This window comes from Ambystoma mexicanum, chromosome 11 (genome assembly GCF_040938575.1).
Source record: "Ambystoma mexicanum isolate Mex_15411 chromosome 11, UKY_AmexF1_1, whole genome shotgun sequence".
NCBI lineage: Eukaryota > Metazoa > Chordata > Amphibia > Caudata > Ambystomatidae > Ambystoma > Ambystoma mexicanum.
In genome coordinates this window covers 1432634714-1432659286 of record NC_090934.1, presented here as the reverse complement: position 1 = coordinate 1432659286, position 24573 = coordinate 1432634714, and the positions used below count along the sequence as shown (strand labels likewise).

The following is a 24573-nucleotide window of genomic DNA, read 5'->3' as shown; positions in this document are numbered from 1 at the left end:
CATGTCTCAAACAGGGTGGCAGTCTCTGAAATGGATAGGGTACAATGTCAATTTCAGGGAGATGGTCACATCACTCCAAGGAGGACTGGGGAGAGAGACATAGCCAACACCTGTAGATCTAGGGAGTTGAGCCCTCTATGCTTAACACCCCGAGGAGAAAGGGTAAGCGGGATACCTCAGGAGGTGACACTCCCTTGGGAGATAGACTCTAATAAGGGTTTGTCATCATCCCTACCACAGTTAATAACACCTTTGTAGGGTATCAATGGCCTAGGTTTTACAGTATCCCTATATACCATTTACTAATTGCTGACTTGGCTTCTGAGCTTGCATGTGTCCAATCTCCTGCAAATATTAAGCAGAGAGAGTAAACCAGCCTGGAGGAGCGTCTCTGAGACAACCAATCACAGAAATCTCTCATCAGGTCCTACAGACTTTAACCACATCTTAGCTGCCAAAGGAGGTGTGGCTGGCGAGTTAGGAGGAACACCAGTGTTGGTGAGCAGAACGGTAACATGGACCAGAGCAGCCATGTGAAGTTCTGAGAGTGAGGAGGAAGATCTTGTGGGAGAGGTTATGAGCTAAATAATGTGTGCAGTATATTCTGTGTGTAGTTTAGTACACTGATACTAACACTTAGTTTTTGGGGATAGTGTGCATTAGATTTGTTAGGTCATACAAATCCTAGCACAGCAGCAGGTGCATGAAAACACAGCTTTAAAGAAATAAAGCAGAATTTAAAAATCAGAATGCTGAGGAAAAATTCAGAGCCCATGATGTAACAGTGTGATGCTTGTTGAAAATAACAATAACAAGCTTGTTTTTCCTGCGAAGTCAAATGCAGGAAGCGTAGAAGGAAGTAAAAAGATGTTCATATTCCGCTCCGACACAGAATGATGTGATGAACAAAAATTCTGTCCAGTGGTCGCCAGAGTAAAGGCTGGAACATTACATGTGGTGGTGACGGGTGACATCAGGGAGGAGGAGGGAAAATGTTAAAGAATGCATGCAGAGCAACATGAAGGGGGCAGTGTTGGTTGAAAAGGGTTTAAAAGGTGCAGGGAGAGGACAGAAAAAAATAAGGATTTTGACTTGCTCTCCTTCCTCCTATCGAATTAAGTTTGCTACTTCAGAATATAAAGTCTTTGTTTTTCTTGCTATTCCTGGTTGAAACTAGGAGGTTGCAAAAGGCTGGTGCCTTGGGCTGCTGGTGGATGGCATCTTTCGGAAGCTGGCAGAAGGTGTGGTGCAGGGAATTGATTGAAGGCTGTGTCTGAACTCTGGGACAGTAACCTAACAAGAATTAGTCCTGAAGACTGCAGGTGTGACCCCGTGCAGAGTTTGGGCAATCGAGGGATGTATCGTGCATAGCTGAGAAGAAGACGGGTCGCGCCCCGTGGCGCGAGCACAGAGGCAGGCCCATCTGAAATACACCATTTGCATTGGTGCGTATGGTTTTGCAGCCAAAAGAAATTAAGGCTCTTCATGTAGGCTGATTGGCTGTGTGTCGAATTGGGCACAAGTAGCATTATTTCCTTAATCTTTCTGGTACCAAAAGATTAATGAAATTCGATGCATATCAAATCTGGAAAAGGGCGATTGTCCCCTTAGTGCAAGGAGAGTCATAATTCAGTAAATTATGCAATGAGGAGAGAGACTGGAAAAATATAACATACTCCAGGAAATAACTGAATCCATAATGTTATTATAGGGCTTGCATAACTGCTGAATATTTGGGGTTCTTCTAAACTAAGAACAAGATATGCTTTTCTAAAGTTATCATAACGTAAGGTGTTTTGTGCACAAACTCCATGATAAAGGTTTTCTTTCATTGCAAATATGTTTATACATTGTGATGGACCTGAGGTATCGTCCCTGCTTTGGATGGGTAAGCCCCTTTCCATGAGGCCAGGGAGATGAGGCTGCTTCCCGATTATACCCCTGGCGGTGGTACTCGGAGGGAGGATCTCATGGGGAGGGGGGACCTCATGCAGAGTACGAAATATGTGGGGAGAATGCAGTATCCAATTGACACTTCCACCTTCCCTCAAAACACCTCCAATTACACAATGCCTACCATTCCCGTAGGTCATTGTAGTATATCTCAGACAAGAAGTAGTGACAGTGAGATGTCGGGTAAGCAACTCCTCATCGACTGAGAAGCTGCAAGGACCAGAGGAGAGTCCCGGAAAGTTCAGGTGGAGCCCAACTAAAACATTGCGCAAGTGACGCCGCAATGCCCGAAGAACCGACAAGACTCAACGCCCCTCCCGAGGAGCACAGATCAATGCACTGAGTTACACAGTGGGAAAGAGAGGGAGTGAGCCACAGAGAGAAAGAGGGAAAATACCCAGAGTGGGGATAAACAAAGGTTAATCCTGAGGAAGAGAGCGAGAAGGCAAGACCAACAGATACACAAGAGAGGGAGAAAACCCCAGAGCGTGGAAGAAGCAGGAGAATAACCCCAGCATGGGTAAAGGCAGAGAGAGCCCCAGAGTGGGGACTGAGAGAGAAAAGTCCCAGAGTGAGGAGAGACTGAGAGAATCACAGAGTGGGGAGTACAAAAGACTTAAGGAATCCATGTTGTGAGAGAGAGAGAGAGATGGCGAAAGAATCCAGGAGTGGGAAGAGACAGAGCGGGAGTCCAAGACTGTAATAGCTGGGTAGTGTCTGAGAACTTCAATAACTATCCATCTGAAACAAACTATTGACAAAGACCATTACTGAAAGCGAGAGGGGTTGGTGGTCAGAAGCAAGCAGCCATCCCCTCCAGTTAATAGTTCCACAACAATCCTCCTTGATGTTTTGGTGTGTTCCTTTGTTGATGCAGAAAGTGGTTAGGCTAGAGTAGGATTCTGGACAGAGGACTGTATGATATTTATTTAGACCTGCTGATAAGCTCCCTTTTTGACTTTTTTTTTTGTTTTGTTTTTTTTTACAAAATAGGATTTAGATTCATAGACCTAGGGACAGATTGTGACCTGCCACAGTACACACAGAGCCAGAGTTCGAACTTTGAGCCTGCCAAGATTTGTGTCTCATCAAAACGAATGGACAGAATTAGGAAGGCGGGAGGAGGAAAGGGTATCCAGTGAAAATATTGCTGTAATAAATACTATTTTTGAAATTATATTAATTCGTAATTACTCTTCAACCACTATTCATCACTTAACGCAACTATTATACGACTGTAGTTAGATTAGTAAATTAACCCAGTCTTGGAGTATGAGGTCAGTGTTTTTGGAATCTAGAAACACATATTGTGTCAAAAACTATTCTTTTCCAGTGTACCAGAGGGAAGACCGAAGCCTGCTGTGACCTGCACTGTAGAACAGCCCTTGGAGAGGCCAGAAAGAAACCGACCTGGACAGAGTCCTCTTACCCGATCAGTTCATGATACTGACAGGTGTATTACATTTTATTCTTCTCGAATATTCATAAAATCCAGTCCTCGTGCCATTAGGTGTTACTCTAAAACCCTATTTTTATAGACTGACATACCTACCTGCTCATATTAGTTTTGGTGGTGTCAAATATCCTTCTGTTCTCGTATAATCACATACATTGGTTAAACAGGACTGAAAATCTGAGAAAGGATAAATGCCCATTGGAACAGTATAATTCGCAAGAAACTTTCCAGAGAGCTGATTAAATGGTATGCTGGTCTAGGATCTCCATTATGAAAGCATAAGGTAAAAACTCTACATGGGCGTTTTTAAACACTTGAAAGCATGATTTGTGACTTCCAAAAATGATACCAAGATTGCATACTCAAGTTAAAGTGTATCCTGCCTCCCCTGTGAGCGGGAACGGTCGGGAGCGTTGTTCCACTACTTTTATTTTTCTACTTTTATTTTTAATTAACAGTTCCACTACTTTTTTGCAACCATGTTCCCCATTCCGATAATGGTCTTGGTGAAATTAAAGCACGCTTCAATGGTAGTTACAGCTAAACTGAAATCTGTTTCAACTCAATTGGCTGTCAATCAGTATGGATGCAACCCTTGACAAATGTGTTTCACGGTACTCACTTCTGCCTATTATGTCCCCCGCCGGGGGTCACGGCGTCACTACTTATTTTAGTATTCTTCTGAAACTGCTTCCCTCCCCTACATGCATACACACGGGCAAAAAACACACACACACACACACACCCAGACGCACTTTCCTTCCTCGTTCTCCCCTTCCTTCCTTGTCCCTCTCGCCCTCCCTCACTCTTCCTACAACTCCCTCTGACTGCCTCCCGTTCCCCCTTTTTCTCTCCCTTTCTCTTCATTCAACTCTCTCTCTCCATACCCTAACTCTTGTTCACACCCTATTTCTTCTCCATACACAAAGAGCTTGGCAAAACACAAGGTTGGTGTTTATCCCACCTGCTGGCGACAGACCGTGAAGAGCAGCCTGTCACTATAAATGCAAGTCGTTACACCATTGGTTTTATCACACTGTCACAAGTGCAATTGGTTGTGCTACATTTTCAAAGACGCCCTTTGTATACAGCCAGTTCCATCTTTCTGTAATTATGAAATGTGCATGTTACTGTGACATTTCCCTTTGGGAAATTGTGCAATGCAAACGTATTGCTATCACGCACAGCTTCCTTCTAAAGGACCAGTCTGCTTCAGTTATAAAACAATTGCTAACGAAAGGACGTGGGATGCCATGGAATCATGCAGAAACATGTGAATTCCTAGTCAAGACATATGTTCAAGTGTGATTCTTTGTTTAGAGAATTATTTTGGCCCTTGACATTGTGTACTAACTTGGATTGTCTTGCCCTCTCTTAAACTGTTTCATCTCCTCGTATCCCCCTGGATCGCTCCATCCATAGCCTTCTAATGTATAGAATGGACAAGTCATCACCGGTGCAATAGCAAAACGTGTCGACTCTCGGTGCGTAATACCACCTGACCAGGAATGCAGATCTGTGGGCAATTCATATAGCGAGAAATCATGGATTTCCAGGGCACCGAATGTGTTTCGGGAAGGCTAGGCAGAAGCTGAGTCCAAAATGGCCAGAGATCTGATGAGCCACAGCTATGAGAATGAACACTCGGAGTAGCTCCTGAATGGTATTGGGTAATAATGTCCCTATATATATTGCCGTTGTATATAATGTCACTGGGAATTTTTTTCATTGGCAACATTTTTGTGGGGACATTATTACATGGAACCTCCTGAACCCCTGATGCTGTGGAGTGAGAGGAGAGTAGGAATCACTTTGCAAGCTGGAGAAGAGTTGTTCCCAATTTGGGGAATTGCCACATGAATTCAGAATGTTGTTGAATCTATGGTAAACTAACCAGTAGCAAAGACAGCTTTTGGTCTTGGGGGGTGCTAAAAGGGCACCTGTGGGAGAGGCTGGGGGATGCACTGTGCACCAAAGGGGTCCGAGGTAGGGGGTGGCAACCTTTCTGCCCTTCTTTCTTCACCAGTGAAAGTAACCCAGGACCTGCTAATTCCCACTGCGAGAGTTTGGTGCCTGAGAAGGACTTGTTAACATTGTGGATGGTTCAGAGAAAAAGATCAAGGCAGTGGACGTGAGAGACAAAGTCAAAGGAGCTAAAGAGGAACACATCACAGTTAAACCACTGGTGCTCTGGCAAATACCAGTGTGAGACGATCACAAAACTGAACTGCAAGATCCCTGTAAGGAAATTCTACATGTACCACACATGACAACTTGTATCACCCAAAGAGGCCAGCAGGTGAAACAAAGCCTATTTTCCAGTACATCATACAACCTGAAATTGTTGGCCCAGCTTCATCCCTTTCTCAATACTACCACCTGTGCTACCATCAGACGTGCCGTTATAGGGGCCAAGCTGGATTACTTTTCCAGTCTCTTGCTGGGTATTGCCAAGGGGGAGCTCTCTCGGCTCCAGATCATCCAGAATAATGCTGTGCACATTGTGGAAGGGCTGCATAGAACAGACCATGTCTCCGCAGCTAGAAGAGCCTTGCATTGGCTCCCAGTGAGTGGCAATATTCTGTTTTGTGTGCACGGCTTCACACATCGATGCCTGTATGGGCAAGGGCCTAAGTACCTTTCCAACTGCATTTTCTGGTTACCAGCTTGCAGAACACTGCAATCTAATACTTTCCTTCTAGCAACCCCACGGATCAACTTGCATGCGTGGCACAGGGGTCCTACCCCCAAGGAGCCCCCAGACTCTGGAATGCTCTTCCGGCTGAACTGAGAGCATGTGCAGAATTTCCCATCTTCTATCGAGGGCTGAAAACTATTTTTTCTTTGCTAGCTTTCCTGCTTCCTAGCCTACCTGTCTTCATCATTTCATGTTGATTGCTATTTCGTCCTGTTTGGCGCCCCTATGCCTCCGGGCTTTCTGCTTTGCGCATATAAATAAAATAAATGGAGGCGATGAAAGAAAATCCTGTCGGAAGAAATGGGGACCACAAAGTTCAAGTACATGGCCGATGGTATTCGTAGAGTTATATTCCCTGGTCCCTATCTGTAAGGTGGCGTTTGGACTGTCAGTGAGTGGCAGGATGGCTACAGCCCAGGGTGCAAATCTCAGCAATGAAGTATATTGTGATTGAGTTACAATATAAATAGTATTCCGATATTCCGGGTTCCTATCCTCCCCAAGGTAGCATGGATGGGGTTAGGAGCACACTCAAAAGATAGATTACTTGTAGAGTAGTATCCTTTATTAATAAGGAACTAATGAGCTACCGACCATTTGGTCTCTTTTTGATTAAGTGGTTACCCTAATGTTGTACATGATTAAGTTTTGTATAAGCAGGCGATGCAGGGGTGAACACGACAGAGGTGATTTACATATGAGAATTGTTTTAGTGGAATTTTTGTAAAAAGGTTTTTATGTACTTTTACAAAATTTAATCAATGATGTTTTACAAATTTGAGTTGATTTGTGTGATGTTTATGAAATTAAAAAATGTGATTTATAAATGTTAATTTTGACTGAGTGCCTATTTGTTAAAAGCACTTAGGTGTTAGTTGACTTGGATGATATAAGAGGGAGCAACAGGGTGACGTGGTTTGACCTTTGGTGTTCGGATTGTCCCGAATTTGCATTTAGGAGCCTGGTCATTACGTCTTTAAATTGGCTCCAGGTCTCTAGATGGTGTTTGTATTGCAAATCTCAGCATCCTGGTGGTTGTTGGCAGCCTTTAATCTGCAACTGACTCCCGTGCTGATGTGCAACGTTGTTTGATATTTTATTGCGGGCATGCCGATTAAAAAGTCCTGTGGACATGTGCTTTATCACATATTTTTGTCCAGTGGATTAGATGGCTGTGGTATCCATATTGGACTGGGATCCAGTGATCATTTCTCTTGAAGTAGATGGAGATCCTGTTGCAGACTGCAAGGAGGAATGCATGTATATATCCCTAATGTCTTTTGGAGATTTAGCACATATGTTACGCTCACCTGGTATCCACGGGGACGCCACCCAGCCCTGGTTGGATGATTTGCACTCTCGAACCCTCTCCCGGTCCCTTGGCAAGGCCTCTGGTTAAAGATGGGTCTGCAATATTGGAGAGCTGGATTCAATACCAGATTGTCTTTGTTTTCCCACCTCCCTTGGCCTCAACTTCCCCCCGCCCCACTTGGGCCCTCTCCTCAGCTTAATATTGTAAAAGGTGGATTCTCCATACTGGTCCTCGTGGCAGGGGTGCGTAGATGTTGGGGGCGAGCAGCGACCAAGTTACTTCACTGGTGCAATCCCGCCCCCCTGTGGGAATCCAGGCCTGCTGCGACTCCGTAGGTTTGCTGCTTTACATTCTTTATATGCAGTTCTTATGTTCCTCTTAGTTCGAATAATAATGTCTTGCTTCTTTCCTTTTAGGTATGGAAAGGTATTTTGGTGCTGTCATGCAGTTTGAAGATGAGCATGGGCCGGTAGACGAAAGTGCGGTGTGTGCGATGCTGTCCGGTGAGTAATGCGCGATGCGCGGTGCTGTTTCGCCTTTTATATTGCTAACCTGTGTCTTTTCTCTCCTTGCAGGTTGCGATGTTCCTCGCGGAGCGCTGTAATGTTCCAGCAATGATACTGACCAGGAGATGACTACTCAGGTAAGAATTGTGTGGCTTTCTTCATTCGGGAGGAAAAGTGAGTAAACGCTTACTAATGCTGCCTTTCTTTCTCCTCTTTCCAGGTTATGGTATTCCAGGATGCATGCGGTGCCGGATGATGGAGTTCGTAACTTCAGGTGAGTGGAAGTCGGCGATGGATTGAAGACAGGATACTGTTCCAGGTAAGTTTCGTAGTGTTCTTTCTCTCTCTGCAGGTCCTTGGTTTCAGGTAAGCTGGCATCAAAGCACTGGGCACGGTGAGCGTTACGCTGCCCACAGCAGAATAACGCAAAGCATGTTCTGCTGTTTGGGTGCAGTTTAAATAGTCTCAGGTAAAGTAGTCCAGGTAAAATAGTCCCAGGCCTGCCACACCCAAAAGACTAGACCGCATAGCTCAGTTCCTTGTAACTTGGATGATGTTTTAAGGCCTTTGACCTGGCCCTAACTGGAAGGCTGACTTGCCAGTGAGGGCTAGGGGCAAGGGTCATGGCACATATTCATGTGCATAAATGGAAAGGAAATCAAGAACGTAATTTATGCCAGCTGGAGTTGAGACTTACAATACGGATAGGAAACCTGATGGTCATAACATTGATGAGGAGTTATGTCTTCTTGGATAAATATATAACTTTTGTGAATGTGTGTTTGTATGTTCGGGTTGGCTCCAGCCCCATAACAGTTGATGGGCTGAAATGTCAGCCCTTGGTCAGTATAACAGTCTGGGTGTACTGGCAATTGTGAAATTTTACCAACCCCAGCCTTCCACCCTGCACAGGGTGGGGTCCGGCCCTGTGCTATCAATGTAGGTGATTTTGGGAGTTTGACGATTTTGCAAATGAAGGTCGCCATACCAGTATGGGGTATACTAACGATACGGTAATCTGACCAACCCCACCATCTGCCCTGCACAGGGTGGTGTCCAGCCCTGTGCTGTCAGCATAAGCGATTTCAGGAGATTGCCGATTTTTTAACTTTTTCATAAATAGGACACACCATTGGCATCCCAGTGTGGGGTGTACTGGAGATAGTGAAATTTGACCAACCCCACCTATTCTCCCTGCACAGGGGTCGAATGGGGTCCGCCCCTTTCCTGTGCTATCAGTATATGCGATTCTGGGAGATTTTGCAATTTTTCTAAAATAGGAAGTTTGAACACAATATAACATACACAAGGCTACAGCAGACCCCTGCATGCATGTCAGCTACAGACCTGGGAAACACCAGGGCTATGGCTTGTAATTTATATATTGGCAAAGCATTACTTCTCTTCTTGTTTGAAAAGAAGAAGACTTTTGAATTAAAGAGAAAACATTTTGAAAAAAAGAACCAAAAATGTGAGTAAACCTTTTTGGAGATCATGTGCATCTAACAATGCAATTTTGGGGTTGTATCTTTATGATCTGTTTATTTTGCTGTTTTATGATAATCGGTTTATGTGATAGTCCTCATTGAGGCATTTCTTGCTCATTAGAGCTTTGACTTGTATATGATGTTTTGATATCTTGGTTGTTCTCCAGGTATATTGTATTGTCCCCACTGTGGCTCAATTGCATTTGATCCATTTTATTGCTGTTATTGCATTTGCACATTGTATTTTTCCCACTTTGGTTGATACTGCACTTTATTGATCAGATTGCTGCTGTTGCACTTTGCACTTTCCATTGGCCAGTTGATGGTCACACATTTGCACATTACTCAATTTGGATTTGAGTTCTTATTAAGAGACAGGCATGGTATCAAGAGAGACACAGACTCAAAGATAATCGTTTCAAAATCGTTATTTACCTACCAAAGTTCCTGGGTTGGTGTAAATCTTAACTGGCTTCACAGTTATTTCACCAGAAGAAAAATTGTGATTGTGGAAGAAACTGTTGCTTCGGTATTGAACAAGTGTTTTGTGGAAAAGACATTTGTTTTACCAAGTTGAAGGGTGGATTGGATGGAAAATACATGTTTCATTGAAGTGAATAGAACTTTGTTGAAACAGAACTTTTCCAAAGATCTTCCTGAATTGATACAGGGGAAGGGAATCAAACCCTGGTCACAAGGGGCATTTTTATTGACCATTTATTTCACCCCTCTTTATGTTATTAAATATGTCAAATACTAAGAAAACTACAACTTTGTGTCCTCTCATTTCTGATCCCTCACACTGGCTAGTAGTCGGGACGTAAAGACAACTGTCTTGTCTAGGTCTTCTAGCTAGGTAGATCTTAGCTCGACATCCCACGTGCATGAAAGTGGTTAAAGGATAGAAATTAGGTACCCTCCTACAGTATAGGTGTCACCCAGTCTTCCTGTCTTATGCCCTTGTGGTCAGCACCCTTATGTTCTTTCCTTTCTTTCACTGCTTTCCTCTCTCTGCCTTGTCTTATTTTACTGTCTCTCACTTCTCTCCCGCGCTCACTCTTCATCTGCTATTATTATACCCCATGCCTACACTTTGCTCCTACCTTTAACTCTAATCCCCCATACTCGCCACTACCCTCCAGTCTCCCCTACTCTCCACTCCCCCTAATTCCGACCCCCACTACTCTGCACTCCCACTGTCCACTAAGCTCTTCTCCACCTTTCTTTCCTACAGTCGCCCTCCTTCTTTCCCAGTCACCTTTCTGTCAATCTTTCAATGACCTACACTTTTTAGTCTCACTCTCCTACCACACACCCTCACAGGTACTACTTCCTCTCATCAACCAATACCTCTTCTTCAGCACTTACTTCTATCTTTCTCGACGCGCCACTCCACCATCCTTCTATCACATGGTCTCTTTGTCTGCCTCTTCCTTCCACCTTGATCTCAACCAAATAACCCATATTCTCTCTTTTTTTCTTGACCCCTTTTAACCTCCTCCTCCAACTTCAATTGGTTCCCAGTCACACCTGGTTCCCCGGGCCAATTTTCTACTTTGCTCTTCCCCAGCAGCCAGATTATATAGACGAGAAACCGTAAATGCCCTCTTAAGTCCCACCCCTTTTCACATGCGAGTCCAACCACGTTCTATGATGGTGACTAAGTACAACAATTGGCAGCTCTATATGCATGGAATGTTGCAGTCGGGCATCCTGATCGCCGGTCTGTGGCGAGCAACATCCCACTGCCTCTTTGATTGCTGCTATCTTTCATCTCCCTGGAAGGGAAGATGGAGCAAACAGGCAAGTATTTTCCATGGCAAGTGCATGATAATCCAAAGCGGTACTTCTTATTTGCAGCCAGGCATGTAGTGGGAAAGTGGAGACTTGGTGCTCTTAACTCCTACATCTCAACTCACCTCTGGGTCAGGACTGGCTCTTGAAACCATCCTGGTATGCCTTCTGCCAGAGGTTGATAGGGTTACCAGCCCCCCGTGCCCACCCGCCCCCATCTCCCTTGACAGGTTCAGGTCTCTGACACTCTCACATGGGCCTAAAGTAAGGCTATACTACAGTCACTATCATCCAACAATGAACTTCACTGAATAATCTGGTGTTGAGGAGACCTGTATGCAGAAATTGAGAATAGAAAGAGGGTATCATTTGCTCAAAGGCAAAGAGACCATTCGGGAAACGGGGACGAGTGTAGGTTGAGCAACCAGTTTCTAGCACGCCTGTCTCCTTGTATGCTCTGCGACCTTTGAGTCAGTGGGAGGGGATGATGATTCATGGAGATACCGGTGGCTCAGATGCCCAACTCAGAATTGAGGAGTTACTATTGTTGAACAATTATTTATGCACTTGTGGAAATAAAGGGTTTTACTGTTACTACTTGATGTTTAGGTTTTCATATTTGTTTCAAAGAAGAAATCACTCCAACACATAATATTCCATCCTTTGTATGGGATCCATATTATTGTCTTTGTAACCTCTTTTTGTGCTGTGTCCAGCTCTACTAGGTTTGCACTGTCTAAAAGCCAATCTGTTTAGACATACAACATTGCTTACTCCGGGTTTCCTTAAGAAAAACAAAACAGATTGTTCTACTGTGTAACATAGGGTTTTCTAATTAGTGTGTGTACTGAGATCTATGTGACAACTGCTATTGGTGTGAGTGCTTGAGGCAATCCCCAAACTTCCTCAGAGGACAATTCCCCTGAGTTGGGAACACTGTACGTAGATTTACCGTGAGTTAAACCCAGTAACTGTCAAAGACCCCTCCCTCTTGCATTTTACCATTATAGGAAAGTAATCTGATAAGATTGAATTTCTTATTTCTCCTGCTCACATCCATATGATGGGGACTAGGAATGACTCCCACTTTGGAGTTCCTAGGAAAGGGACTATGAGTTGTTTCATCTTCTGTTTGACCATTCGTGAAAGTGTTTTAAGTTTAATGAGATTAGGGTTTCCTTGGGGGTAACTGAATGCGCCTCTGCATCTTTTAGCCATCATAGTACTCAAAGCATAAGATGAAACACTTGTGTAAAGGCGCGTTATAAATGCCATATCATAAGTGAAAGCTAGTATGGCAGCATGTATTTGAGTTCCCTTGCCCTGAGCATGGAATTGTATTCTCCTACAATTGCCCTCTTGGTAGTAAGGTCCAAAATGACCAGGTTATTAGACTGGTGTTCTCTCTATGAAGTCAGTCTAGTTATCCACAGGTTGGAAGGTCCTGCTGACTTGTCTAGTAACCTTACAGAAAGGAAACCATCTTCTAGCGGCTCATTCACAAGGAGATGAAACAGGAGTTGACTTAATTGTAAATAGTTCCGGGGCACTAAATTAATGCCCATCTTTGTCTCGATCTCCAGTCCACTGCAGACCTGGGTCTTTTTCACTGTGAGACAGTGAGGTAGACTGTTCCTGCTCTTTTGATGTTAAGTAACATCCTTCGTTGTTTCCCTAATATCATGGATAGTCAACCGGCATAACAGATGGGTATAGTGTTATGTTAAAACTGGAAGGGGTACAGCGTTACACTCTGTTGCTCGTCATTTAACAGTTGGGTTGGCATAGTAGGTAAGTTGTCACTTTATTTTTTACTTTCACTTGGTGTCATATGTAGCTCCAGGTATAAAATAAGGGGAGCACCTAGTCTTATGCAGCTAATTCAGAGCTTCATTGTGGAATACTTTACACAAGGATTAGCCCTTAGTGGAATGAGCTGCCCTTATTGCATTGACATTGCATGTACTAGACATAATTCACAGCAAAGGAAAATGGTGAAGTGGTCTAACTCAATAGTAGAAAATCTGCAGGAATCCAAATACTCCCAGTAAAACACATGACATCAATCAAAACAAACTAAGAAGCCAATTTAAAGTTTCAAAGAGAACAATATCCTAGGCTCGAGTCCTTAGCAAAACTGGCCAGGATGCGGTGGCATATTTCAGAATGTTTTGGCAAGAAAAAGGAAGTGTTGTCATAAACTGCAGATTGTTCTGCACGTGTACTTTATGGATATTGCGAGAGATCACGTACAGTGTGATTTGTTGGTCTACCACATTAGTTAAGTTTCAAAAGACCTTCTGGGTCTCAGGGTGGGTAATGTGCTAAATGCATGCAGGATTTAGGAGTTTATCTATAAAGGACATCTGTGGTTTGCTCTATAAAGAACTGAATCAAAAAAGGTTAGGACAAGGAATAAACTATACTGCATCAGGGTTTTCTTTAGAGTAGGATGCTAGTCTCCATTTGGTACATTGTTACATTTCAAAGTCCTGTTCTGGCGATTGATCACTTTGCATGCTTGACCTCTCAATACAGTGTTGGGGGTACAGAGCCCAGCTCATTATTTGCAACTCTAAATGATCTATCACCAGGTCACTTACAGGCTTCTAGAGCTCAGTTAACTCCCAGAGGTATAGTGCCCAGTTTCACTGTGATTGACAACCTCTGGGAAATAATGCACAGTTCATGCTATTCTTAGATGACAAATCTGCCCCTCAGGTTCATTTGGATCTGTATTCTTGAGGTTCCTTTGTGATCTTTGTGTTTCCAGATGTTCTCATCCTCTAGGTCCTTTTGGACGTTTGTACTTCTGCTTGGGTCTCCTGGGCCTCTCAGCAGTCTCGGATTGCCTTAGTCTGTTAAGCCTCTTTGGTTTCTCTGCTCCCCTTGGGCCTCACTGCTCTCCCTTGGCCTCAAAGATCAATTTAGTTTGCCCACTTATTGTAGTCGTCTTCCACCTCCTTTGCTTCATTCTGCTTTCATGTTCTCTCTATACCAGTGCCGGGTAACTGCCATGTATGGTCTTGTTTCTTTGAGCATGTTATATGTATATGCTGTGACAGTAATAGGTAGTGGGGGGGGTTACAGGGGAATTCTGAGGAAAGTTGTAGTCATGTCCTCAGTGGTTTAAGCCCTGGCGGTATTATATGGGAAATCCCCAATAGGCAATCCAGACCCCCAACTCTAACCAGGACATGATCCTGGGATACCCCTCAAGGAGAACCAAAAAATGGAGAACTACAATGTGTACAGGATGGGGAAAAGCCCTCAGTGTCTCTGCCTAACACACACACAGCAGAAATACACAGACAGTCAGACTGCCATACATACTGATCGTTTTCGAGTATAACAGTGAAATAGCAGATTGTTTCTAATTCTTCTGGAGTCGCAGAATAATCTCTTACTGTGAATAGTACTGGCTGGGGATCACTCTTCTTCAGGGGATGGAACTGACATGCAGAGATCCACTGCCACCATTAAGCTTCCACCTTACTCAGATGGTCTTCAATCTCTCCGCACTTGGAGTCCGATCCAGTCAATCAATTGGTGTATACAACGGAGGGTCAAATCCTCCTGCCATGAGGATACTGGAAAGTGGAGTGGGCACAAATATTGGGGAGTTGAGAAAACAATGTCCTGCATAATTTTGTTAGCTGGGAGATAAATGGTAAGTGGGCACACTCATCCAAAACATTTTTGGGGCATTGCAAAAATGGTATAAGTGGTGTTGGGAGACCAGCAGTGACATGGTTGTGAAAGCATTCCATAAAGTAGGTGTAGCTAGAAAGAACATGAAAGGAGGAGAGAGGAATAAGTGGCAAACCTGCTAGCCCAGTCCCTGAAAGGGGTCCGGCAGCAAGGAGAAGTCTGTGCAGCAAATCTGCTGAGAGCTGTAGCCCAGAGCCTGGCCAAGCCCTAGAGATAAGGGGTGTATCGGCCACTTTTACTCCCTGAAAATAGACAAATACTCCCCAAAAATAAAAATAGGGAATACAAATAAACCCAACAGAAACTGGGAAACAGACACATATGACATTGTACCTCTGCTTTCACCCACACAGCTCCATGGATATGTTTGGACCAGCAGTGCACATAGTGGCAAAGGAAGAAACTGCTACCAGTGCGCGATCGGAAGAAGTAAACATGTATGTTTTAAGCTGTATGCATAACTAGGTGCAAAGAAATAATGATTACAAAAACATTCCCCAGTTAAAAATCTATTTTTACTCGCTTAGAAAATACTCCCATTGGGAATTGAATTTACGTTTTTATTACGTAAAAAATAATTTTACTGTGAACATTAAAAAATAGGGAGTACAATGCTCCCACTTCAAAATCCTTATCTGGAGCACTAGTACTGGCCCAGGTCTGCATGCACTTGCTCATCATTTAACTTTTCAGCCACTTTACTACTTCCACCTCAACCTGCACAACAATCCGCCACAACACTCCAAGTAGTCTGGCTAATTCAAAGGGGTTGCAGCATCTGTGCAGCAAAGTCTCCTTTCCCCAGATTCTCACAACTCAGAAAGCAACTCCTATTGATTAATGTTCAGGGTGCTCCCTTATAACCTCAGACTCACTTCATTCAGGGATGGGACTAGCCTCACATATTCTTTTCTGCACTCGAGGAAAGAGAATGCAGCATTTTTCAAAGGAAACGTTTCACCAAAGAAGGACCAGTAACTGAATGCCAAAAGGGTACTATTCATTGGCATCGCCATTCCGGGTCCTTGTCTAGTATTCCAGGATGACTTGATTCTTTGCATATAGGTCAGGGTTGTCCAACTCCTGGACTGGAATCCTGACGGGTTTTCAGGATATCCCTCATTAATATTAATGAGGACAAATGTGCATACATTTAGAATCATTGTATCCAAACGTATCTCATGAATTTTAATGAGGTGAATCAAAACGACAAAGATTCGGCCCTCGAGGCCTGGAGTTGGACAGTCCTGATATAGGTAAATGGAGTGATGCTAAAGTGAGTTTCAGTAGATCCCAAACTCACAAGTTTGGGTCTAATTCCACACTCACTTTGCCCCAGATGTGTATGTGGTTTGTCTGATTCCAAAGGTGGCAATGGATGGGGGTCATTGTTTTAGGTTACCAGTTTAAATAAGGGCAACGTCTTACACCCAAAATAATTTGTTTCTAATCATTCTGGAAAATGTTCTACTGTGTAATGATGATCTCTAAATGTTTCCATACTTGAGACGCATTTCATATGCTCAAATGCTTGTTTATTTTTAACTTTGTATGCCTAGTCATTTTATATTGCTATAAGGCTAACAAATTAAATGAAACCGAAATGTTCTTATGTTCTCTACATGAACAAGAGGAAAGGAACACCTCAGTATTTTTACTTTTTGTTAAGGATTGTGTTTAGTTTTTGTAACTAGCACCGATGTATCTACTTTCAAAAAGCCAAAGTTGCATTATTTGATAGAAGTTAGATTAGATGTAACAAACATGTTACTGAAAGTTATGACATATATTTGATGATTGGAAATCAATTTTGCTTTTGACCTGCATTATTTTATTTAATTGAAAATAGGCAGGGCTGTTGCTTCAATTTTACTAGTGTATGTAAATTAATATTTTATAGTATACATTTTTTTCTTGAAAATAGGCATCCAATATATCATTTGCTTGTGCATTCCTATGTCAACTATTGCATGCATATGCCTGCATTGAACGCCTGAGGCAACAAGGCAAATTACTTAACATTGAAACAATGTTATGTTTACTGTTGCATTGAACACATTTTAGTTGCAATACCCACATGTTAACTATTTGCTATAGTTTTGCATTACATTATTTCATTGAGCGATGTTTGCAGGCCCATAAACCAATAAAGGTTTATGGGTCTGCTTTCTGCTTCGAAAAGCAGTGACCATATTTCAAAAGGAAATCGTGCATGTCCTGCACTTCTGATTAAGCTAGGTGTTTTTCCATTTCTCTGTAGTGATGTACACTAAAGTATTGTGTCCTTATCTGAATTTTCTTTATACAAACAGTAATGAAAATACAATTAAGCCCCGGTTGCCACAAATAAGAGCCAATGATTTATTTTGCAATGGATAGGATTTATTCAATTCCTTTATATATGTTCTCTGTTTATATTAATGTTTTTCAAAACATCATGGTTTGGTAATTATGGGAGTACATTTTACGTTAGCCTCTTCCGTCATCATGAGTGATGAGTGAATAGTTGCAAAATCAATGGAAGTCTTTAGGACGCAAAGCTTCTGGCAAGTTTCCAGTTTTGCTAATAGATGGTTGGAAGCTTTGCCGTGGGTTCGCTCAAATATTAAAGGAGTTGATGGATCATGATTGTCATATGCACTGTCATTCTTTACCAATCAAAGCAAATCTATGGATAACAAACCTCTGGATAATATAAAATTATAAAACTAGTGTTTAAGACAATAACACCCACAAGTCAGGATTGGCTGGCAATGAAATACCTAAAATTGACTTCATACTGTATAATAAGTTTTAACACACAGACAAAAATGGATTCAATGAGTTAGAGTGGGGGTTGCAGTTGCCAACTTGTTACGCCCGGCGACCAATTTCCATGTAAGTCCAGATGGACAGGGTCGCATATGTGAGGAAAACAGAGATCAATGTACCCCACGATTAGTACAGTAGAGTTAAATCCTCATCAATACATTTTGCCACAGTATATGTAAAGTTACAAAGCTCTTTATTGTGAACAAACAATTAAATGCTCCCTTAGGAGCTGCCCTCTAATGACACGTGTTTCGGCAACTGGTGCATTTTTCAAATCATGGGAGTATTAGTTCGTAGTACTAATAAATATGGTGTTCTGAACTAATATCTGGACACCATACTCATTAGCACCATGAAATAATATGCCCATGATTTGAAAAAGGCACCATTTGCCGAAACACGTGTCATTAGAGTAAAGGAGAACAAATGGATTCACTGCTCCTGGTGAGCAGCTGACAAGAGGGGCAGAATTCAGAGGCAGTGCTGAACCACAGAGCTGGACCACTTATGCAGGAAGAAGCAAGCGGCTATTCTAGTACCTTCACCATGGCAGTTTGAACTTGCTTTTAGGCCTAACAAGTGGTACATGGCCAGTTTTCCAAATTCTATTTTCTTTTGCCTGTTTCAATATCTTTAGGACTACAATGAACCATTTTACCCATTCTTTTGCCACCTGGTTTGTTTCCTGTGGTTATTCCGTTAACATTCACAATTGTGTATTTTGTCAGGTACTCGTTGTGCTGGTGAGAAACTACCATTATGTTACCAGTTTGGGAATAGCACTTTAAGATAGTTGATCCCCCTCCCCCCCATTTTGTTCTTTGGCCAGGATAGGTTGACACATCAACACACTTGTGGATGAAAGAGAAGAATCTAAATAGGTGAATTTAAAATACTTTACCTGAAATGTGTAATTTATGGGTTTAGATTGCTTTTTGGTAACTGCCTTTCGAAGCTATGGGTTTTTAAATAAAATTGTTTAGCTTTTTTCCATTTAGTGGGTTCACGGGGGTCAGCTGGCATTACCTCGTCTGTCTACTGGTTCACCAACCCTAACACACCTGTCAGTTTAAGATTAAGGTTTACAGTGACATTTTTCATGATGTTATACACAGATTGATCATTGGTTGTAGTTTACTTTACATTTCTAGAAGTAAACAGAAGAAATGGATGCCAAGACTTCATTCAAATATGTTATTGGTAATATTAGGGGCTGCATATTCTTTGAGTATATTTGTAATTCTTAAATAGTATTATTAAAAGAGAATATGTATATATATATGTATATATATGTATATATATATATATATATATATGTATATATATACCAAACAAGTGACCACATTAGTGTTGGTTTTCATTTTATTTGATAGAAAAGGCACACGGTTACAAGTGTAAATACTTCTTTTGTGGTAAAACTGTGCAGGAATGTTATTGATAACATCTAGGTTTAAACACTCACGCATGGGATACAAGACTTGTCTCTTAGATTCTCTAGGGCTAGAACCAAAACATTACCATCCAATATTGAGCAGTATTGAAGACCACTTAATTCTGTACAGCAATCCGACACAAGAACTTGTAGTTAAATTTTCACGAAAATCCTGTATTCAATTTAATGTCTGTATCAAGAGAAGGATAAGGCATTGTCCCCATAAATTGGGAAGCAAAATACTACATCACTGCGCTTATGTCAGCAGTAGGTCTTTTACTTTTGAAAGTTATGACTGTTTCTAATCATTCCTTTTTTGAGGAAAGGGCAGGTGAACTTGCTAATCGATGAATGATAAAAAGCATTCATAACAGCCTACAGTGTTGGCTTGTTTTGATAATTATATTGCTCTAGTGGTGGGAAATGAGGGGAACCACTCCAATTGGATAGCCATAGGCATTGAATTCTGAGGTCTTTAGTTAAAATTGTCAATGTGTGGAGCAGTAGCCATATTACTAATATGTTCTCTGGATTCACTCTAGGGGTGACCTTTTATAACTTATTTAAATGTTCTGGCACAGTGTAATAATTGCAGATTGACAGATGCACATGTAGTTCCCAGTATGTTCTTATGCTTGCCTTTTGATTTGTCTACTCTTCTTCATGCAGGATATGTCTACTGGATTGGATTTAAGCTGTTCAATGGCATCTTCGATGATTTCTCAACAGTCTGATGAGCAGTCTGTAAGTCTTACTGTCTTTGTTATGGAACAATCCTATGGCTGGTCGTATCCTGCTACAAGCTTGTGGTTTGTTATAGTGCTACATCGCAAAATGTTCCCCTTTAAATGTACATGGCATTGTTAAAGTATGGGGCACAGAACGTTACTTTATGCAACACAAACTGGATAGAAAATATAGAATATGGGGTTGTTTCCACAGTTTACCCACATGCATTATTTAAAAACATTTTTGGGATTAGAAACACCTGGGTTCCTGAAACTACAATCTAGTCCACCTTAATTTTTACTAGGGATAAAAGCATGAAAAGCAAAGATGACTCTAGGGAACTAGGTTATTGTGGTGTAAGTGTGCTGGTGTCTTTCAGAATTCGCACCATGTGATAATATGTAGAACCCTTGTGTTGCAAGGAATGTTAGCTGAGAAGTTCTGTCCCCAACTATGTAATAGTCCCTGCTAGCCACATATTTACCGTTATCTGCTCTTTGGAGGCTATCATTACCGGGAGTATTGTGGCTTTAGACTTTACATTTCTTACATAGTTGGTGAAAGTACACTATCTGTTTTATCAGACAGAAGCACCAGTGTAAACCACTCCAACCATGTTTGTCAGGATTAACAGTGTCTGTGTTCTGTTTTGATGTGTCAAAACCTGTTTGGATGACTTCCTGTTACTACCTTCTGGGGTAGTAGTCCCTTAAACAGTTCCAGCAGAACTATAGAGGTTTAAGTAGCTGGGTGGATAAGAGTGCCTACTTCCCATATTTAGGACAGGTGAGGGAGAACACAACCAAATACACATATGCTGAACACAATTGTATGCAGTTTGGCCTTCAAATAAAAGGAAGTTCTTACTAGATCTCAATATTTGATATTTTTGACTTGGGTTCACCTTAGATTATACATGTCTTTGTTAGGACTTGCACCAGTCTTTGGGATTTCTTCTCCTCGTGTTCAGCTCTCTGCTTGCAAAGGTTATCTCTTGTTTGGATTCTGGCTTTATTCATACTTATGTTGGGCTTCTTCATAGACCTCAGTTCTAGACTTCACAATACAAGTCTCTCAGATGCCTTGTTTCCAGGAGGATTCCCAGCAGGACTTTCTTCTATTATGCCTTTATTCCAGGCTATGCAACAGACCATTCTTTGAGGTCTTTTTTTTCTTTTTCTTTTTTGTATGTATTATGAATTCAATGTTTTGCAGTAACTTTTTCTCATACACCTTGGTTTTCAGTAGACCGACGGGCAGTGGTTTCTAGAATTACGAATAGGCCGTGCTCCTAGGTCTTGGTTTCCCAACATATGAAGCTGTTTTCCTAAGCTTTGGTTTCAGAGCCTGCAGCAGGCCTTTTATTAAAGACCTCGGTTTTCGGTAAGCCGTGCTCCTCACTTGGCACATCAACATGGCACACGCAAATACTACTTCTGTCTGACAATACAGATATTGGCCCTCATTATTAGTGAATTGCTTGAGTGCCTAGAGAAGTCCTTACCAGGCTCCATGAGGCACTAGAGTGGCACAGTCATCAGCACCATCTTGACTTACACAATATCTTGGGATGTACGCAAGCACTATTGAGGGGCTCTTTGGTGGTTTTTACATATTACTCTTCAAGGAGCCTTCACTGGCTCCACAACAGATACTGATATTAATATTTTCTTTCTTTCGCGCTCGTACACAAGTGTTTCAGAGCGTGGCAAGGGAGGGGAACAGGGGAGAACAAAACAATGATTTTACTAGGCCCAGTGACATTGAGAACGTGCAAGTGCATAGGAGAGGGGGAGGGAAAATTGCATGGAAGGGGGGAGAAGTGGAGAGTGCCGAGCAAAGCAGAAACAGATCAAATATAATAAATAAATAATAAAAGCAACAAACAGTGGTAGTGCAGCCAGCAATTGGCAAGTGCTGGGTTTAAGACAGCAGACGGGGTAGTTCTGATAAGTGCAGGAAGAAAAAAGGTGGGGGGGGCTGTATGGGTACAGATACAGACCCCAGTGCAAGGGGTGGCCCAGAGGCAGTGCGGGAGGGTGGCAGGGTGACCAGGTACCTCGGCCCAAAGGACAGAGGGTGGCCAGGTGCGGTGCCAAGAGAGAACAGATCAGCAGCGTAGGGGGGAGCGAAGGTAGAAACAAAGGGGAAGGTCTTAAGGTGCTTCCGGAACCAGAGATGGCTCTCAGGTTTTAGTGTGGCAGGGAGGCTGCTCCAGAGGGAAGCCCAGCCGAAGACAGAGATCTGCCCCCAGCTCGGTTCTTTGAAAAATGACTGACCCTGAGAGAGTTGGAGGAAGAGCAAAGAGCTCGAGGGGGGTGGTATTTGCGGAGGGATAGCTGAAGGTATTTTGGACCCATGCCCCAGAAAGACTTGTGGAAAATAAACAGGGTTTTGAATTTAATCCTTGCATCCACTGGGAGCCAATGGAGAGATTTCAGAGCTGGTGAGATACAATCCCAGGGCTTGAGGCCAAGGACAAGTCTCTCAATCCTGCTCTGGATTAGTTGCAGAGGGCAGAAAGTAGAGGCAGGTATATTTAGAAAGAGGCTGTTACAATAGTCCAACCTAGAGAGAAGCAGAGCTTGGGAGACCATGAGTTTCTGGGGGAAGGAGAGGAAAGACAGAGTATCTCTCAGGAGGTGCAGTAGGAAGTTTGACTTTTTAGAGACATCAGAGATGTGGGCTGAGAAGGAAAGTGTGGAGTCGAAGATGGCCACAACGTTCTTAGCCTTGCAGGTAGGGGTAGGAGGAGGGAAAAGGATGGTGAAGGTGTGCCGGTGATGAGGATCTCCGTCTGGCATTCAGACAAAGATCATTGGCGGAACACCAATCTTGAATGGCAGTAAGGCAATCGGAGATCAGAGAGGGAGAGGAGATGGCCGAGGACAGCCTGAAAATGAGTTGTCATCAGCGTAGCACTGGACATTTGAGCAGAAAATGGCAATGCAGTGGGCGAGAGTTGCCAGTTATTGGATGAAAAGCCAGGGCGAAAGGTTAGACCCCTGGGGAACACCACAGGTAGAGAGGAAGATAGATGATAGGAAGGACCCAAGTTGGACCTGGGAGGGTCAATCAGAGAGGAAAGAGGTCAGCCAGGCCAGAGCCTGATCAGTGATACCCAGGTTATCACCGAGCCGGTTGAGCAGGATGGTATGGTTTACCGTGTCGAAGGCAGAAGAGAGATCGAGGAGGATGAAGACACAGGGAATGTTAGTCAAGGTTAGAGAGCAGATCTTCACGGATGTTCAGGAGAGCCGTTTCCAAGATGAGATGGTTGCCAAACTCGGGATGGTCCATTGACGATCTACAGATTGACCCTCCTCTCTCAGATCACATTTCCCAGTGGAAACAACTTTTCTCTGTTCCTATTTGGGATCAATGGGAACAGTCCTGTTCTGTGACTTGTAGCCCTCCAGCTGTTGCCCTGGTGCAGGGACTCCACGTGGGTTTAATGTGCCTCCTTTTGAGTAGCGGGTCTACAGGATCCCACCTTGACCACCTTCTGGAGTGGCATATTGAATATCAGCTAGACCAACCACATATATAATGGCTTGTTTCTACTGTAGCAAATGGACAGTTCAGCCAACTCTCAACAATATGCATGTAGCAGGAAACGGCCAGTAGTAGAGTGGGAGAGGTTAGATGTCTCATCGAGAAGGTGGAGACCCATGCGTTCAGCCAACATTAGCACCATGGACACTCATTGATCAGCAACTAAGTACATTAACAGCGCCAACGGATAAACGGCGAACAACTTATAACATCAAACAGGGACACTGGATGGTATTTTCATGTTTGTATAGCGCCACAGCCCGCAGGTAACCTGCATACGTTCCCCATGACATGCGTATGCACACCTCAAAACTTTGCAGGGTCCTGGAGACCTACATGGGCATAAGGAAATGGCTCCAAGGTAAATTTGTCTCTACCAAATGTTGATTGAACTGATAGGACCGCCCTTATTGAGGTGACAGCACAACATTCCCCTCTCCACTCAGTTCCTCTAACCACCTGAATGACCCCACCCATCACCTCAACACTAGGGGGAACAGAGGAGTCCATGTCACAAGGAACACTGCATCACTGAGCTTACATGCACCTGCAATCACAATCTGGGAGGTCTAGTGTTACATCACATCAAAGGAACACAACGGTTTAAATTAAGGCACCTGATACAAACCGCATGGCTGCATGTTGGCTTTGAATGGGATATGTCTGCGGATGAGAAACCCCACTACTTTCCCTCCTTGAGATTTGGGGGAAGCACCTCAAACACAGTACTAAATAGGAAGGCGGATAGTGACAAGTGCCTCCGCCCAGAGAGCATACACCTCATCATTCCCATGAAGTTGACCTAGAATACCCACAGCTGCCTTGCCCAATCGGCACCACACAGAGTCCCCTTGAGGCACTAGGTACAGTAGCTTGAGGCGGCACATGTGAGGGCATGTGAACCAATTTGGAGAGGCCTTTGCTTCCTGAAAGCAACGTTCATGAGTGTCCTGAGAAGTTCTGAAAGACATCCTAGGCAATTGTGTGCTACACAACACACGCATCAGAGTTCCTGCTGCAGTTAAAAAAGAAATCAAATATAGTGTTACAGTTCTGCAAGAAGGATGTGCATGACAGGATTACATGCACATAATCTTCTCAGAACAGTTAAAGTAATGAAAAACACATG

General features: G+C 43.0%; 1 protein-coding gene across 5 annotated transcripts in view; it reads left to right on the top strand.

Annotated features, from left to right (window-relative positions):
- Window positions 1–24573, top strand: part of MCTP2 (multiple C2 and transmembrane domain containing 2) — a 1028969-nt gene that overhangs the window by 400942 nt on the left and 603454 nt on the right. For all 5 annotated transcript variants that reach the window (XM_069625066.1, XM_069625063.1, XM_069625064.1 and 2 more), the window contains exon 3: window positions 19830–19904. In XM_069625066.1, the coding sequence (XP_069481167.1) occupies window positions 19830–19904 (75 nt within the window). The remainder of the gene's footprint in view (window positions 1–19829; window positions 19905–24573) is intronic.